At 45.4% G+C, this 19970-nt stretch overlaps 2 protein-coding genes across 3 annotated transcripts in view; one reads left to right on the top strand and one right to left on the bottom strand.

The window, feature by feature from the left end:
* Positions 1-9346, bottom strand: part of cd2ap (CD2-associated protein) — a 39582-nt gene extending 30236 nt beyond the window's left edge. For both annotated transcript variants that reach the window (XM_079339450.1, XM_079339451.1), the window contains exon 1: positions 9146-9346. In XM_079339450.1, coding sequence (XP_079195576.1) covers positions 9146-9149 — 4 coding nt within the window. In that variant the 5' untranslated portion in view covers positions 9150-9346. The remainder of the gene's footprint in view (positions 1-9145) is intronic.
* Positions 9347-19362: 10016 nt separating this feature from the next.
* The window catches only part of tnfrsf21 (tumor necrosis factor receptor superfamily, member 21), a 36815-nt gene continuing 36207 nt past the window's right edge, over positions 19363-19970 (top strand). Inside the window, exon 1 of the mRNA XM_079339424.1 lies at positions 19363-19808. Coding sequence (XP_079195550.1) covers positions 19782-19808 — 27 coding nt within the window. The 5' untranslated portion in view covers positions 19363-19781. The remainder of the gene's footprint in view (positions 19809-19970) is intronic.

The raw sequence follows: 19970 nt of genomic DNA, 5'->3' as shown, positions 1-19970 counted from the left end.
GGTCAAGGTGGCAGGTAGATGAAACATACAGACCAAACATGTTTTAATGGCTGAAATAACAAATAGTGTTTTTGTGTTACAGTACATTTAACTGAGAAAGCATTATGTTCTGTTGAATCAATCACAGAATCAATCATTCTGTCAGAGCAGGAAATGAGAAATGTAAAATATATATTTGCTTGTTCCCCCACTGCATTAACATTACAGACTAAAAACTAAAATCCATTAGAGAATAATAAATGATGATTTACATGACAACATGAGACTCTTCATACACTCAACAAAAATATAAACGCAACACTTTTGTTTTTGCTCCCATTTGTCATGAGATGGACTCAAAGATCTAAAATTCATTCCAGATACACAATATTACCATTTCTCTCAAACATTGTTCACAAATCTGTCTAAATGTGTGATAGTGAGCACTTTTGCTTTGCTGAGATAATCCATCCCACCTCACAGGTGTGCCACATCAAGATGCTCATCAGACACCATGATTAGTGCATAGGTGTACCTTAGACTGTCCACAATAAAAGGCCACCCTGAAATGTGCAGTTTTTGCTTTATTGAGGGTCTGGGGACTCAGAACCAGTCAGTATCTGGTGTGACCACCATTTGCCTCATGCAGTGCAACACATCTTCTTCGCATAGAGTTTATCAGATTGTCAATTGTGGCCTGTGGAATGTTGGTCCACTCCTCTTCAATGGCTGTGCGAAGTTGCTGGATATTAGTGGGAACTGGTACGCGCTGTCGTATACGCCGGTCAAGCACATCCCAAACATGCTCAATGGGTGACATGTCCGGTGAGTATGCTGGCCATGCAAGAACTGGGACATTTTCAGCTTCCAAGAATTGTGTACAGATCCTTGCAACATGGGGCCGTGCATTATCTTGCTGAAACATGAGGTGATGTTCATGGATGTATGGCACAACAATGGGCCTCAGGATCTCATCACGGTATCTCTGTGCATTCAAAATGCCATCAATAAAATGCACCTGTGTTCTTCGTCCATAACAGATGCCTGCCCATACCATAACCCCACCACCACCATGGGCCACTCGATCCACAACATTGACATCAGCAAAGCGCTCACCCACACGACGCCACACACGCTGTCTGCCATCTGCCCTGAACAATGTAAACCGAGATTCATCCGTGAAGAGAACACCTCTCCAACGTGCCAGACGCCATCGAATGTGAGCATTTGCCCACTCAAGTCTGTTACGGCGACGATCTGGAGTCAGGTTAAGACCCCGATGAGGACGACGAGCATGCAGTTGAGCTTCCCTGAGACGGTTTCTGACAGTTTGTGCAGAAATTCTTTGGTTATGCAAACCAATTGTTTCAGCAGCTGTCTGAGTAGCTGGTCTCAGACGATCTTGGAGGTGAACCTGCTGGATGTGGAGGTCCTGGGCTGGTGTGGTTACACGTGGTCTGCGGTTGTGAGGCCGGTTGGATGTACTGCCATATTCTCTGAAACGCCTTTGGAGACGGCTTATGGTGGAGAAATGAACATTCAATGCCCGAGCAACAGATCTGGTTGACATTCCTGCTGTCAGCATGCCAATTGCACGCTCCCTCAATGCTTGCGCCATCTGTGGCATTTTGCTGTGAGACAAAACTGCACATTTCAGAGTGGCCTTTTATTGTGGACAGTCTAAGGTACACCTGTGCACTAATCATGGTGTCTGATGAGCATCTTGATGTGGCACACCTGTGAGGTGGGATGGATTGTCTCAGCAAAGCAAAAGTGCTCACTATCACACATTTAGACAGATTTGTGAACAATGTTTGAGAGAAATGGTAATATTGTGTATCTGGAATGAATTTTAGATCTTTGAGTCCATCTCATGACAAATGGGAGCAAAAACAAAAGTGTTGCGTTTATATTTTTGTTGAGTATATAATCAGCCTGTTGATTATTAGACGTGTGTGTGTGTGTGTGTGTGTGTGTGTGTGTCAGACTCAGCGTGCTCTGTACCTGAGTCTGAGTGGAGACGCTCACACACTGACACTACAGAGACTGTGAGAGGACGTGTGTGTGTGTGTGTGTGTGTGTCAGACTATATTACATGCGTTTTATACTTGTAGTTTTGATGACGCAAACTAAAAAAATCACTCACCTGCATCTGACCTATCAGATCGTCAGGTTGTGGGAAATACCCCGGCCTGGTTACCTCCAGGAACTCAACTAGATTTACACCTGTGGTTTTCACTGCGTGCACGAGACAGAGAGAGAGTGTGTGCGAGGACTTTACAGCTCTGTGCAACACGAGGAGATTTTCCGTTTGGCGAGTAAATCTCAGAGCGCCACAGTGCGGGTTAATGTTCAATCAAAAAGTCATGAGAGCTGTGTTCATTCTGTGAGCAGGCTGAGAGCCACACACACTCCTCTCTTCATGTGTCCTCATCATGCTCACATCCATCCCAACACACACGCATCACTTCACAAAGGTCAGAGGTCATCCACCACAGGACAAAGTTCAGGGGGGGGGGGGGGGGGGATTTGAATAAACCTGAGATAAATAAAAAAAAAAAGGAGAATTCAGTATTCAATGGAAAAGAGCCTTTACACAGAGAGGCTGACCTGTGCACACGCATGATGCTAACATGTCAGGTGTGATAACAACAAAGAGTGAGAGAAGTTTCTGGAGCAGCAGGACTGACTGGTTACAAAGTTACCGTCTACTCTTGAAATGATGAGTCACAGCTGAGGTTTGATCCCAGCATACAGATAAGGAGCCTTTGAGTCCTGCTCACACAGCAGGGCTCACCTGAGCCCTCACACTGTTAAACACTGTGTTACACACATTATCATCATCATCATCATAGACTTTATCTGCCGTGCGTCACTATTAAGTGAAGCAGCTAGACGGTGTGGAGATATTCCAGTTCACAGAGTTTGTTGAAGCTAGCGGCGTGAAACAGCTACAGCTAACTTTGCAGCTAACGCTGGAGAAGAGAGAAAATGTGAAGAGTCAACGTGCGAGCGGTAAAAATAACAGAAGGTGGCGAGCAGCTTGGGTGAGCCCGTTTAGCAATATCACAATACAGAGAGAGAGAGAAATCAGCAGAAACTATTTGATTGCACTGAGTATGGTGAGCAGGTGTCGGCACCTCTTCAACAAAGTAAGAAAAGAACACTGTCGAGTCTAATGAGCTTGTTGCCATGGGAACAAAGGAAGCAGATTTGACAGCTTGTCGGCTGCCAAAGGGACTGCCTCAGGCTAACTCTGGTGCAACGCATCACATGGTTACATTTGTGTCTTTATTGCACACGGTCCCTCACAAATGAAGTTGAAAATTGAAAGATTGAAATTGAAACAGTCCAGCAGCATCATGTGAAATCTATCACACCTTCTCCTTTTATTCCACTACAGTCCCAGCACATCATCACAGCACCCGGACCACGCAGCTTTACAACCAAGCTGACAGAGTTGTTCTGCCGTACGAGAGAGGGGGTAGAAAAGCAGCTAAATCTCCCTGTAGTGACCCATGGTTACTCTCCTCGCTCTCTGCTGATTGTTTGGGATTATAGATCATCGGTTGTTGACAATTATAAAGTTATGCAACTTTTTGCAGGAGTGAAGTGATAAATAATAGTTTGCAGATCTACGTGACTGAATTTATGCAGACAATGATGACAAAAAAAGGCTCCTGTTTGAACACATTTTGAAGTAAAATAGATGATGTGATCGAGTTACGTCTAAATGATCAGTAACTGAAAGAAGAGTTGATTGTTATGACACATGGTCTTTACAGGCAGGGTGGGTCATTTTAGAAAGCCAGCAGGATTTTAAAAAAGTAGCAGCCTCCCTGTGCTCCCTCTAAAGCCACGCCCCCTCTCTGTGCTCCCTCTAAAGCCCCGCCCCCTCTTCTCTGTGCTCCCTCTAAAGCCACGCCCCCTCCCTGTGCTCCCTCTAAAGCCACGCCCTGTGCTCCCTCTAAAGCCACGCCCCCTCCTCCCTGTGCTCCCTCTAAAGCCACGCCCCCTCCTCCCTGTGCTCCCTCTAAAGCCACGCCCCCTCCTCCCTGTGCTCCCTCTAAAGCCACGCGCCCTCCTCTCTGTGCTCCCTCTAAAGCCACGCCCCCTCCTCCCTGTGCTCCCTCTAAAGCCACGCCCCCTCCTCCCTGTGCTCCCTCTAAAGCCACGCCCCCTCCTCCCTGTGCTCCCTCTAAAGCCACGCGCCCTCCTCCCTGTGCTCCCTCTAAAGCCACGCCCCCTCCTCCCTGTGCTCCCTCTAAAGCCACGCGCCCTCCTCCCTGTGCTCCCTCTAAAGCCACGCCCCCTCCCTGTGCTCCCTCTAAAGCCACGCGCCCTCCCTGTGCTCCCTCTAAAGCCACGCCCCCTCCCTGTGCTCCCTCTAAAGCCACGCGCCCTCCTCTCTGTGCTCCCTCTAAAGCCACGCCCCCTCCCTGTGCTCCCTCTAAAGCCACGCGCCCTCCTCCCTGTGCTCCCTCTAAAGCCACGCCCCCTCCCTGTGCTCCCTCTAAAGCCACGCGCCCTCCTCCCTGTGCTCCCTCTAAAGCCACGCCCCCTCCCTGTGCTCCCTCTAAAGCCACGCGCCCTCCTCCCTGTGCTCCCTCTAAAGCCACGCCCCCTCCCTGTGCTCCCTCTAAAGCCACGCCCCCTGCTCCCTCTAAAGCCACGCGCCCTCCTCCCCGTGCTCCCTCTAAAGCCACGCGCCCTCCTCCCTGTGCTCCCTCTAAAGCCACGCCCCCTCCCCGTGCTCCCTCTAAAGCCACGCCCCCTGCTCCCTGTGCTCCCTCTAAAGCCACGCCCCCCTCACTGTGCTCCCTCTAAAGCCACGCCCCCCTCACTGTGCTCCCTCTAAAGCCACACCCCCCTCACTGTGCTCCCTCTCCGTATGGATCACCCATCAGCTGTGTGCTGACTAAAAGTTGAAATGGGCACACCACGCATGTGTGTATGTGTGTACAGCAGAGAGAATATCTCCTGTTTGTTTTGGGGAGAGAGAGAGAGAGAGAGAGAGAGACAGAGAGAGAGAGAGAGAGAGAGAAATGTACTTGAAAGAAATGATTTGACATTTATGGTGATAATTATGGATACTGAGTGAAATGAATCACCTCGTCCTAGTTAGTCAAAAACAAGTAAGCATGTCATATGGTGATGTCAGAGTTTGTGGTCATTTGGAGGAAGGAAAGTAAAAACATCAGGAGATGTGAAAAAGGTCTTGACTGGGAGGGAAGTCCTCAAAACTCTGAAAAAACTGATTTTCAAGCATTGTGCTTATCAGCCGGGATCTTACAGGAGAAGGGGATAGAGGTAAAGCAGAGAGAGGGAGGGAGGGAGGAAGGAAGGAAGGAAGGGGGGTGTCTTTCTAAGCTCAGTGTGCTGGTCTGTCACACACACACACACACATTCCTGTCTGAGTGAGAGGTCACCTTTCTGCAGCCACAGCAGGCTGATAACAGAGAGCCGCGCCCTGCAGCCACTCACACCTGCACAGGTGTCCATCATGATCATTCAAGCTGCCTGCAGCGCCTCAACACAGACAGCACAGCTCCACACTGTTATTATTACTGAGCCAGTATCCATCAGTGTTTCTGTGTGCGGTGGCGCCCCGTCCATGTTTAACGTCAGCATGAGCGTCTTTGAAGCGTCTCTTTCCTTTCCTCATACGACGCCTCCACTTTCTTCCTCTTTTCACTTCCCTGGCCACTCATGTTGTAGTCCACACCTTCGTCTGCTGTACTCGCTTACATGGCAGCACACACAGCTACAGGCTGAGCTAAAACCTGCCACAGGAGAGCAACACTAGCAGAGAGCTGGCTTCAATGAAGGAGGCTGGCTGAGTGAGAGACGTTCATGAAGATTTGAGGAGTCTAACTTTCTGTCCTTACTGAACTAAACTCATATCATTAAGGATTAACAGATTATCCAACTTCACAAGTCGTCCCTGAATCAACGAGACAGTCCTAGACTTACCCGCACTGTGACGCTCCTCCCCGGAGTCAAACGCTTCAAACCAGGAGAAAAGTACAAACTGCAGATTCCAGTTTTATCTGTTGATCCTGAAACATCTGTGCACATTTCATGTACTCCTTACTCAATGAGCGCTCTGAATGAACTCAGCAAACAGAAGGTCTCATCTGGTGCTTGGTGCTGATTCCAAACTGTCACTGTCAGTCATTGTTTAAAGTGTGGATGTGACACCTTCTTCTTTTAAACAGCCTCATGATTCATCTTTACATCCCGTCAGTCCGTCAAGCAGACTACTCTGAAGCAGGAGCTGAAACAGTCATCTAAAGGGGGGGGGGCCTGTGCTGACACTCTGGTCATGTGACGTGGAGGTGAGAGTGAGGAGTCAGAGAGGAGCAGAACCTGCTACAGTACCTCATGAAGAAAGACCAACACAGAAAAAGATGCTAGCAGCACGGCTAAACGCCGACAACCGGCGTGTGATGGAGACCCAGCACTGACCCACATGTTCACAAGCATCCGTCTGACCGCCATTAAAAACAGAGTTTATTGTCACGGAGACCGAGTCTGGACAGGATGTCCTCCTGCACGCTTCATAGACACAGAGCGCTGAAGCTGAAGACACACACTGAGGTCAAACCCCACACGCTGCCTCTCACTGAGGAAGACCTGATCAAAGCTGCTGCCCGCACAGAGGGGACCAGACAGCAGCCCGTGTGTGTGTGTGTGTGTGTGTGTGTGTGTGTGTGTGTGTGTGTGTGTGTGTGTGTGTGTGTGTGTGTGTGTGTGTGTGTGTGTGTGTGTGTGTGTGTGTGTGTGTGTGTGTGTGTGTGTGTGTGTGTGTGTGTGTGTGTGTGTGTGTGTGCGTGTGCGTGCGTCATGGTGAGAACAGTACATGCACTCACAGATGACAGAGAAGACTTAGAGGAAGAAAGCCGAGCGGTTGACTCCTGCTGTCATGACATTTATTACAAACGTACACGTTAATGATTGAAGTCTCAGTGTGTCCCAACAGAAAGGCAGCATCACTGGAACAACAGTGTTAAATAAGCCCCGTTTCCACAGAGCGGTCCGGCTCGGGTCGGGTCGGCACGCAGTTTGCAGCGTTTCCATAGATTAATCCCGGGAAAGATTCCCAAATAACCGATCTGTACCGTCCCGTTGATTGGTTGAAAGAATCCTCACTTCTTGTTACGTCGGTAAACAAAACTCCGCCGTGTTTAAACCGTTGACTGTAATACACAGCTGATTGTTTACGTCTGTATTTGTCCTCGCCGCTCACAGCCTTCTCTGAGACAAAGCTGGATGAGTTCTTGTAATAAAGAGTCACATGACAGTGACAGAGGAGATAAACTGCTGGATGTCTTCATCGTTGGTTTGTTTGTGGAGTGTTTTTCTCCTCTGTTGAATTTATTAGTTAGCGGCTAGCTGTTAGCAGTTAGCTGCTATCATATGATGATATTAACATAGCGGCTATCGTCATCTGGCTTACACGCAGCCTACCAAATAGGACACGGGTGGCTGTGGAAACACAGACGCGATCGGGCTTCATCGAACCAAAGCGTACCAAACTGTACCGATCCGCACCGGACTGCTGAGTGGAAACGGGGCTTTAGTGGGGAGCTCATCATGTAGACAGGAGGTAAAGGACTTCTCCTTTAATGAGGGTGATCCACTGAGTCCAGCATAAAGGAAGCTAACAGCAGGGTGGGACATCAACAGGAGCCACATACTGGTAAATATTGGTTCAGGCCGGAGAGGTTAACGTTCAATCACACATTCTGGCACATGTCCAGCCTTTGTTTAGGTGCGTCTATGAAGTCCTTCACGGAAGTTGGCCAGAGAAATAAAACAGTAACTGGAATGTCCTCGAGGCCTACGGCTATGGAGACTGTCCATCCCCTACACAGCTCCCTTTCCTGCTTCCTCCCCGTCAGTCCTTCTCGTCTGTCCTACACTTGTCAAAAGTCAAGGAAAGACCCGCTCAAACGTAAAGACTCACGAGTAGCTGCTGGAAAACAAACCCTAGCAAAGAGACCGCATTCAAAACTCTGTTCAGCTTCAAAACACGTCATTACAAGTCAGTCGCCCAGGTCGGCTGTGTGTCGCCTCAGATATGTAAAAAACACACACACACTCACGAATCCCATACCACATACCACATACCACACACACACCTTGGACATGTTTAAACACATCTGACAGATATCCTCCTCAACAACGAGCTGCCTGAGGAAAGCTATAGGAAGACTCCTATCATATACGGCACGTTGAAAGAAGACACTCTGGAAGTTTTGGGGTTTTTTCCTGGAGAGGTTTTCAGATGTCAAAGTCCAGAAGAAACAGAGCTCTTCTTCAACTTTGACAGAAGTACTGTTTAATGCTTTAGATCATTCTTCTTACATTATAAGAAGTTGTCTCACATTGTTCTATCACTGTAGTCCTTGTTACAGTAAGTGGAAGCTGCAGGGTTCATGCACAGCAGCATTGCTTGCTAAGCAGGGCCGAGCTTCAAACCTGTTTTACTGCATAGCACACAAGTCTTAAACAAGTCCCTGAGCACACACACCTCAGGCTGCTCATCTTCAGACATGATGATCCAGGTTTAGAAATAAACACACTGATCACAGTGTTTCCTCTACATGATCAACATCACCGTCTTCAACTAACGCATCATGAAATACAATGTTTACAGTTTCAAACTTCATTTTAAAAAGATTTTAGGATTATTTGGAGGAAAACTATAATTAGTTGTCAGGCCCAGGAGGACTCTCTGTATTTATTGATACAGGCCTTAAACACACTTCACACAGGCGAAACCAACCTCGACTAGAATAAGAAGAAAAAAAACCCTGATGTGAGGAGTTTCCTGTCTGTGGGATGGACTTGTGAAGAGCAGAAGGAAGCAGGACTGTAGAGCTCCTCCAGGAGACAGACAGACAGAGGCCTTGTTGACAGCACCTGAGAGGAGGAGGCTGTTTACATGCACACACATCCAAACAGGACTTATCCAGCGGGCTAGGCTAACCAGCTAGCTTCCTGCCCTGCTAACTTCCACTCCCTTTGGACTACCACGGACGACAGGACTCATTCCACGTCGTTCCTATGATAAACTTCCCGTCCATGTTCAGTGGAAATAAAGGAGCAGTTTACACAGAGGGTGCGCACATTCACAGGCGCCACATCATGGAAAACTCACCCATTCCTGTCCAGTCTGTACACTCGCTTTTAAATGTTGGTCTCTCTCCTCTCCTGCAGCCTCACTGCGAGCTAGCTCCGAGCCAGGTAGACGAGTTTAACCAACCACCGACCGGTTCTGTCGATTCAGAGGCGAAAAAACAAGCCGAGAGAGCGGTACATCCATCCGTGTGTGCCCCCGCAGCAGCTGCCCCGCTCGGTGCTGTTTCAAGGATATGATGCAGGAAGTTCACTGAGAGTCTCCACCTTTCACGGCTGCCTGCTGCCACCGAGACAGGCTGCAACATATCAGGAAACTTCGCGATGTTTCAGGAGGAAAAGTCCCGCGAGAGGAATGTTTAACGGTATCTTGATCAGTCCTGTAAAAATCAGCCCACTCAGCAGCTACAGTACGCGCGCGCGCGCACACACACGTGCTATTTGTAGTAGTTTCTGCAGTGCTTTATTTATTTGTTTATTTATTTATTGTGTTAAGGACTCTTAACGCAGAGGGACATTTTAAATAAATGCACCTTTTATATTAAACGGTGTTATGACTGCCCCTGCTCACCTGGTGATGTTTAAACTACAAGTTAGTAACATATTAACTACATGTAAGCACTTTATGTCCATTAACATACAGTTTAAAAAATATCAATAATAAGCATATAAACAAAACCAGAGAATCAGTATAACTTGTAAATACATTCTTAAACTAAAACAAAATGAGGCATTAGCAAAACAGTTTCACATGAAGAACTCAATATTAATAATAATGTTAATACTTGAGGGGGATTCTGGTGTACACTGTGTTTAACTTACTAAAACTGCATTGTGTGTGTTTACAAAACTCACTAAAATGAAATAAGATGATTGTTGAAATGTCCTCATCTGAGAAACGAACACACTGAGTGGCTCAGTCTATTCTTACTTTTTGTCTGAGGAACTTCATTAACATGACCTTGCTCACTGATTTTTTCAGTTTCACATGACTTTCACTTCACAAAAACTTAAATAACTAAGATAACTAACTAACAATAACTAAGACTGAGTGGCTCAGTCTATCTTTACTTTTTGTCTGAGGAACTTAATTAAGATGACCTTGCTCACTGTAGAATTTAAAACTTTCCAGTTTGTTATAAAACATTTTAGGAGTTTTTTTTTTTTTTCAGTTTCACATGACTTTCACTTCACAAAAACTTAAATAACTAAGATGAATGGAAAACACATTTAAACTAAATTCAAAAAAATTACATAAATAAAAACAATGAAAATTCCAAAACTTAATAATAACTCATTCAAAGGGGATAAGAAAAACAGCTGAGCATCAGGTTCTACCATCTATATAAACATATGTCAAAGTACATCTCCAGACACATTCACAACCACTTAGAGCTTCTCACCCAACCATCGATTTATTTTTATACTTTATCAATTTAAGGGAAATTCAGGTTTTACACTCCCACACAGGCCTGAATCACACACATGCACAAACAGGACCTGTGGACATGCATTATAGGAGAGATGACAGAGTGGGGCAGCTTTGCACTGCTACGTAGGAGCGCATCAAAGCAGTTGGGGGTTCAGTGCCTTGCTCAAGGGTACCTCGGCAGTAGGCTACTCGGGAAGTGCTCTGGCCCCTCTCCAGCTACAAGACAACTTCCATATCATCGAGACTTGGTCCCTACAAACTCAGCAACTGCTGCCCCATTGACTGACATTGTGTATGTATTATAGAGAGGGAACTATCTGAGCATGTTGTCTCTTCCCCCCTCCAGTCTTCTTTTGTATACCCTGTGTTTGTAGTTTCAATTGTTTTTAATGTCACGACTTTGTTTGGCATCTAAAGGCACAAAAGGATCTTTCCCATCTGCTGAGTGATACTATGCTATTTGAAACATGCTAACCACACCTTCCCCTTTGTGGGGAAGGAAATTAAACATGTACATGAAACAATCACACAGACGAGAGCGTGGGAAACTTTGAACATGTCCAAACAGAGTGTCTATGTCCTCAATGACTCTGACACACAGGGATTGGGATGTGCCATACACATTGGTGTCAGGTGTCCTTCATGCTATATCGACGTGTTCAACATGAAGAACTGTCAATATGAAGTCTTTCATGCATCTTTTCAAGATCCCCCCCCCCATCTCTTGAAGTTGTGGGCAGCTCCTGCAGCCTCATGTCCAAAGTTTCTCCTGCTGCTTCTGCGGCAGCTTGTGCATGTGTGTGAATGGGATTAATGACTTCTGATGGTCACTTTGCACAGCCACCTCGACCGTCAGTGTGTGGGTGTGACATGCAGTGTAAGACTGCTTCGACTGATCAGAAGACTAGAAAAGAAATAAACAAGCTCAAGTCATTTATCCTTTACTTGATGAACATGTGTCTCCTGAGATAGTCCATCAAATCAGTTCTGTCCTGTGCAGCAGACATGGAGCTCAGTGTCGACTCCCCAGCTTATCTCTGACAGAATGAACGGTTCAAAAGGAAGTAGTTGAAGGGACATTCATCCTGACAGGATCCATTAAAGCAGTGTGTCAACAGCTTTACAAAAGACACATAAACACAAATTCTATGCAAATGTGTTTGACCACATGAGCGCCGTGCCTGCACACACACACGCACACACACACTCAGAGCATATTTCAGTGTTGCCCAGTTTGAATAACAGGCAGTGGAAATCAGCTGAAACCACAACAATGGTCATTTCCATATACAAATAAAGTTTGTAGCACACTCATAGCTCGTTGCCTTTCTTGAATCATTCCAAGCATAAACATTATTCTTCGATGGTTGGTATGGTTTTATGGAAAGAGCTAAATCATAGATGACGAAGACATTTCACTTCTAAACTAAATCATTTTATCATCTGACCATGAAAATATTCTGAGCACATTCAACATGAAACCCTAACCTGCTTGTAAGGTGTCCTTGGCTTTTTTGAAAGGCACTCATAAATAAATAAAAATAAATAGAATGTATTATTAACCCTAAACTATGGCTCATAAAAACACCTGTAAAGGAGCTGTGTTTTCTTCGACCTCGATGTGAATTTTCAGTAACATAGCTCACTGTGTTGCACAAAATTATCCATGTTTTTTTTTTCTTGGACCTTGATGTGAATTGAAGATTATTGATAAGCATTGGCTTATTGCAATGTCACACGTGTACAAACAGTAGGCCTGGCTTACTTCAGCTGATGTGTGCTGTGTGAATAAATGGAAGTCATGTGATGCAAGGAGCCCTTGGCCACTTCCATTTTTTCAAAGTAGCTCTTGGATGAAGAAAGGTTGGAGACACCTGCTCTAGACCATGTGAAGATAACTCCTCGAGGGTCTAGAGGAATGATTTGACCTTTTGTTTGGAAGTGAAGCCACCTCTGGGTCAGCTTTTCTCCCTCAATCAAACTGAAGCTTCCTCCATGAATGAAAAGCTCTCCTGTGGTCACTCTGGTCGCTCGGAGTCTAATTGGCTCGACAGGCTTCTTTTTTTTGGTTTCTTGTGTTTACGTGGCGTCTGCGAAGGAGTCTGTGTTGTGTTATTTTTATGACCAGAGTCCATCTTAGTTTCCTTCTCCATCCAGTCAGGCACAACTGTTGCTCCTGGTAAGTCGAGCTGTGTGAGGAGGACGTCAAGAACACACGTAGAAGAAGAGCCATCAACAAGCATCAGGATCTGAAATAAGAAGTTCTACAGGCAGCACAGATAGACAGTCTCCTTTTTAACATCAGTTATCCGCTCTCTTATTGATGGATTATTGATGATTTAAACACGGGACAAAGTTACATACAGGCCCTTTGAATCTACAGCTCAAGTGACAGTACCAGGAGGAAGATGGAAAGTTAAGACACACTCAACCATAGATGTGTACACCAGCTCTAGTTAAGAAATAAGGTCACTGTGGACACATCTTAAACATATACTCAGCTGGTGCCAAGGTCTTTGAAGATTTCCACAGTTTCAACAAGTTGGCCGTCAAGTGAAACTGACTCAATTTTTAGATCCTGTTTAGTGCAGATCTGCGCTATTATCTGCGTATTTAAACAAGTAGAAATGTTTGTCATTGATCTTAAATTCATTAGTAAATAGAGGAAATAATGCATGGGACAGAGCAGCGCTCAGTGAGTACATGTGACATGCTGCTCCTCACACGAACCCTCTGTGGACAACAGGAGAGAACATCTCTGATCCAGAGAACTCGTCCTGTGTTGATATTTAGATCAATGAGCCTTTAAAGGAGAACATTGGTCTTCACTGTGTTGAAGGCCAAACTAAAGTCCACAAATAAGACCCTGACATACTCTTTAGGGTTCATGAAATCTTTTGTTACTGTGTAAAGTAAAGTCAGCACAGCACCAACAACAATCCGCTCCATAGTTTTATATAGTATAGAAGTTAAAGCAATAGGCCATAAGTCCTTTGTTACTCTCTCACAGGTCTAATGATTGAGACTGTTGCTTTGGGCTCAGGTCTCCAAAAGAAGGTTTTTACATCTGCTTTGTCAAATCTGTCAAAATCCTTCAGGTCATCAGCAGATTAAATATTACAGGGGAGTCATCCTTTTTACTGGATCTCCCCTTTAGAGTATTCAGCCCCTCCCCGGCCTGTCTGACATCACCAGTTAGGACTGTGCCCTCTATGTCATCTTTAAAATCCACACATAGTCTTATTGTTGTTGGTGTTATGTGTGAGGCGACTCAGAGTCAACGCAGCATTGGATTGTCTAGTTTCTAAATGAAATCTGTTAAACGGAGGTGTCAGAGTTGTGCTTTCGATCATATAGACGGCTCAGTCAGTTTCATCTCGTCTGAACATCGCCATGGAGACGGTTTGTGACCCTTCTTACAGTTTAATCTGAACGTCTTCAAAGTGAGGTGAGAATGTTTTTAGTCTGACGTTATTCAGCACCGTCAGTCTGATACTGGATACATAAATTACTTCAATATCGTAACCAATAAGGACATAATATTGAATCAGTCCCGTCTCTGGCTGCGTGCTCCATGTCTGGAGGCTGTCCTCTGGTCACAGGGGTTGTGGGTTTGACTCCAACCTCAGCATTTTGCATTATGTTGTGAACAGGGGTGCTGATAAAGTCCACTCTGGGTTCAGAAGTCACTATGCATGACTATTATGAGAGAAACAAAAAATAAACTTTTGGGACATTATAAGTGATGAGTAGTCTGGTGTATGATTTAAGTTGCAATTACAAATATTGTCCAGTAGAGGTCAGGGTCATCTTAGTGACTTTCTCTGTTGAAGTATTCTTACAAATACTTTGTTTTTATTGGTTAAATCAAACAGTTGCATCAGCTTGTTGCACTAAAAATACCAAAGCAATGTGATATCATTGTTACCAACTCGTGGTCATTTTATACTTCTTTCAGTTAAAAAATGAAATAACCCACGTCTGTCAGTAGTTGTCTCAAGTCATCAAATCCACCAAAATAAAATGCCAACATGCTTGTTTTGAGGATTTCTGCTTTGGTTACATGAAACAGAGTGGATCGTCTGAGGGGACCAGTAAAGCTTTTATTTCTATCCAAGCAGCTGGGGAAGATGAAGTCAGATCCTTCACACACTCCACACTTTAAACTCTTCCATTACAAACCAGAATAGGCATTATCTATCTATCTATCTATCTATCTATCTATCTATCTATCTATCTATCTATCTATCTATCTATCTATCTATCTATCTATCTATCTATCTATCTATCTGTCTATCTGTCTATCTGTCTCTCTGTCTGTCTGTCTGTCTGTCTGTCTGTCTGTCTGTCTGTCTGTCTGTCTGTCTGTCTGTCTGTCTGTCTGTCTGTCTGTCTGTCTGTCTGTCTCTCTGTCTGTCTGTCTGTCTGTCTGTCTTACAGTTTGATCCTTTACTTTGATATTCTCCAGCTCTTCCATTTGACTGAGGTTGATTACTTAATGCATTCAATATATTGGCTACAAATACAGAAATATACAAAGGTCTGTTAAATAAGAGCAGGGAGAGAGAACAGTTGTGAATGTAATAAAGAAACAGAACAAATGATGTGAATTAAAATTCTTCCTGTAAATAGACTGACAGCTTTTAATAGGCCGTCTATATGTTTTTGTTTTCTTTAAATAATCAGGGTCATCCATCTTTCTCAACACAAACACACTAACAGATCTGTGTGCATGTAACACACACACACACACGCTCACACACACGCTTACACACACACGCTCACACACACGCTTACACACACACACGCTCACACACACGCTTACACACACACGCTCACACACACGCTTACACACACACGCTCACACACACGCTTACACACACACACACACACACACACACACACACACACACGCTCACACACACGCTTACACACACACGCTCACACACACGCTTACACACACACACGCTCACACACATGCTTACACACACACGCTCACACACACGCTTACACACTCACGCTCACACACACGCTTACACACACACGCTCACACACACGCTTACACACACACACTCACACACACACACACTCACACACACACACACACACGCTTACACACACACACTCACGCTCACACACACACACACACACGCTTACACACACACGCTCACACACACACGCTCACACACACACACGCACAAACACACGCTCACACACACACACACGCTCAATCGCACACGCACGCACAAACACACACGCTCACACACACACACGCTCAATCGCACACGCACGCACACACACACTCACACACACATGCTCACACACACACACACACACGCTCACACACACGCACACACACGTGCACACACAAATGCTCACACACACGCACACATACGCACACACATACACACACACGCTCACACACACACACACACACACACACACACACACACACAGTATGCAGCTATCGTCTACTTGAGTTCTATATAAAGGCAGCTTCACCCAGTAGCTGCAGTCTGAGGATGTGTGGCCAAGCAGGCTGAACATCCGCTCGTCTCTGCAGCATGAGTGAGCAGTATTGCTGCTCAAGATACTGCTGCAGTGTAGCCTCTGCAAACTTGCTTTCTGGAACCACTATTCCATTCTCTTGCCATTTCACTGGCATCTTCCGTTGTCAAATATCAAAGAGGATTGCTTTAAGTATGAACTTTGCGTGGTTTTTCCTCTCCTGTCATTGACCTACTTAGTTCTTTCATCGCCAGCAGAGGCCAGAGGCACGTTTCATCCCTTTATCTCTTCCCCCTCTCTCTCCTGGGCTGCTTACTTTGTCCACTGACCTCAGATCCACGTGCTGGACAGATGGTGCTCCGGTCTTTTATTGGCTGCTTTTCTTTACACTAAGGTATGATGGGAGCATCCCAGCTCATTTATGCTGACTGTATACTAAAGGCCTGCCTGGATAAATGAAAAGTCTATAGCTAGGAACAGGCGACTGAGCAGCTGGCTCAAGCCTCCATGTTTGCTCCACTGACACAGCAGACAGCCCACATTTTGTTTTGATATCATCCTAAAGAGAAAGCAGGCTGGTGAAAAGTGTCTGTGACTGGTGCAGTGATGGATAAGATTGAATTCAACATATAGAAAAGAGATGAAGAAAAATAATCATTTGGGTTTCAATAGGGTCCTTCACACTGGTCAGTGCTCCGGGCCCTAAATACAGCTAAATGAGTTGACATTATACTGCCCCAAAAACAACATATTCACACACTGTCTGCCATGAATCATGTCGGGAAGAGCAACATGTTATGGTCAAGAAAAACCCCCTAGCTTTTCCAAAGTTTGCATGACCTTTTTTAAAAAGTCCACATTTACATAGTCAATGGCTCCTGTTGTTCAGCCGCACAATGTTTTTGTGTAGTAAATGTGTCTCGCCCTATACATACCCACCAACTCACACAACCTCCAAATCTTCCTCAAGCAACATCTCTTTGTTTTATTGGACTGGATTTATAAGATAAAATGCCTTTAACTCTTTCTGTATCTTAGTCTAAGAAATACAGTGAACTGTTCTCTGGGTCTGACAGAAACTGTTTTTACCTGGAGTGTTTTGGGACACTTGGGTGTTTCCCTTTTAGTATTATAATGCTGTCTGGCCCTTATAGCCAGACAGCATTGTGTGACTTAAGTGATGCTGGTCACACTGGCTTACCTGCCTGTGGGGGTGCATGTATTCCTGTCAGTATGATAATAAGCTAAGCCAATATAATACATAATATATAATAATATATAATATATGCATTTTACAATAAAAAATGCATATGTTTATTTATACATATTTATTCATACTGTATATATTTATATACTTATTACTGTTTCCATTTCAGAATGCCACCAGCAAACAGAGGTCGGAGGGTTTGTGTGAAGGATGTGATTGCTGCCATCCAAACAGGAGAAAGTGATTTTGAGATGGAAACAGGTGACGCTGAGTGAAGAAGAGGCAGGCGAAGATGCCTGTGGACAAGTTGATGAAGACAACCACCAACCCGTCAGTGATTATGGGGACATTGAGCCCTGATCAAACAAACACACCAAGCCCTGTAATCGCTGGCTGGTTTGATCAGTCCAGATATTACAGGTGATGTTACACTTGGATTAATACACATGTCCTTTTGTAAATACGTTCTATCCAAGTTGCTTTATTATTTTTTAAATAAATTAATAAACAGGTCCTGGGTGATGGGTGAGACCAAAAGCAGTTCAAAGAAACATGATAAAGACATCCAGAAAAACTGGCCCCATAAGGTGCAGCAGGGGCCCCACCTTGGAGACAGGCCTGGGGTTTGGGGCCTGTAAGAGTGCGACTGGTGGACTGGCTTTTGCCCATGGGACTCGGTCTGGCTCAGCCCAAATGGCCGACGCAGGCCTGTCCTCCTGTGGGCCCACCACCCACAGAGGAGACCGTAAGGGTCGGGTGCAGTGTGGATTGGGCAGCAGTCGATGGCGGGGGCCTCGGCAACCCGAGTGGTGTTCTGTTATTGGACTTCTGTGCCAGTCACAGTTTGTCCATGTTCGAGCACAGGGATGTCCATAAGTGCATGTGGCACCAGGACTCCCGAGGCCGGAGGTTGATGAGAGACTTTGTGGTCGTGTCATTTGACCTCCGGCCGTGTGTCTCGGACACTCGGGTGAAGAGAGGGGCTGAGCTGTCAACTGATCACCACCTGGTGGTGAGTTGGAGGCGCTGGCAGGGGAGGAAGCCGGTCAGACTCGGCAGGCGTCTACTGAGAACGTCTGACAGAACCCTGTTAGTGAGGTCTTCAACTCCCACCTCCAGGAGAGCTTCTCACAGACCCCGGGGAGGCTGGAGACATCAGGTCCGAGTGGATCTTGTTCTCCGTGGGTATCTCCACCCATTAACTCTATTTTTATTCCCACTAGTGAAAGAGTGATGTCTACCAGGAACATATAAGAGGGACTCATTGTATTTGAAGAGTCGCACACACCAAAACGGAGCGTTATACAGTGTCACAAACCTCCTCTGCTGCTTGATTCATTTTATATTTGGACCAAAGCACGGCACAGATGTTTCATTTAGAGCACAGAGGACTGCTTGAAAATGTTAAAATAATATGTCCTCTTTAACATTTAAGAAAAAATGGTATTGCTTTGGTTTATCTCACTGTTCCCATCAATTTCAATGAAACTACATGAAGAGAAAATGCTTGCATACGTAAACTGAAAAACACAAAAAAGTTTTTTAGTGATTTTATTTTATTTCGAAAATGTAGCAATTAAAAGATAAGAAAAAAGACAGAAGACAGCGAAATGTAAAAAAAAGTAATATGGACGAAAAACGAATGAGATCATACAAAACAAGCTCTCAAATACTTTCTAAATGTAGTGTACACAGAGACATGGAGGGGGAAGAAGTATAAACTTATTTAATCCCAGTCCTACTCTATTAATTCATACATTTTCTATTAAATCTAAGTTTTTTAAGAATGTTATTTTCATCATTTTAGTTTGCTAAAATGTAACCTTTAAGACTGCAATGAAATAACTACAAATAGCCGACAAGGGCTATTGGGGTTGTTTTTGTCCAAAGCTGCACATCTTCTTTACTGGCACTGTGTGACGTCATAGTCCCGTAATGTATTTCCCCTGTAGAGTCTCAGAGTCTCACACTGACTCAGTCCCCAGGGGTCAGTCAGCCTGGAGGCTGGACGTGGGGCATCGGGCACACCTGCGTGTGCTTCCCCTATCACCACACAAACAGGGCTCGGTTCAACACGTGCGGGACTATATAAGAGCTCCCATTGGCTGCGGCTCGCCGCTAGGCCCCGCCCCTCCGTCTGCGCGTCACCGCGACAGTGTCTGAGGCTCTCTGCAGCGCTGTGGGAGAGCCGCACTGCACAGGGCGATCCAGGACTGGGCGAGGCGTTGATCCCGGCGTATCACTCATCCATCATCGCTATGGAAATTACCAGAGCCTTCATTCGGAACCAAGCCCTGAACCCGCACCATCGGAGTCCGTTCCAACTAGAGACACGGACTACAAAACACTGCAGTTGAGAGTGTCGCTGGCGGCTCAGTTTCTCTCCGGGAAAATGACGAGGATACTGGTGATGATGATTAGACACATCTCCAGATGAAAAGTGTCTCCCCAGGAAACAACTTGCTCAAGGACGTTTGCTTGACCCTTATCTGCGGGTTCTAGATCAGGACCATGCCTGCTCTGTGTGTCTCTGCAGTGGTGAGTCGTTTGAGCCTCTTTTTATTCTTTATGCTTTATGTCTCCTCACATACTCAATTTAAAGGGACAGTGTCTGTTTTTTTCGTCCAAGGCTGAACTTCTAATCAAGTATCCAATATAGTCTAACTTACACAACTTTTACTGTTAACTAAACTCCAGAGC

Source organism: Symphodus melops, assembly GCF_947650265.1.
Source record: "Symphodus melops genome assembly, chromosome: 1".
NCBI lineage: Eukaryota > Metazoa > Chordata > Actinopteri > Labriformes > Labridae > Symphodus > Symphodus melops.
Note: the sequence above shows the minus strand (reverse complement) of the source record. Positions and strands in the feature narration are given on the sequence as shown.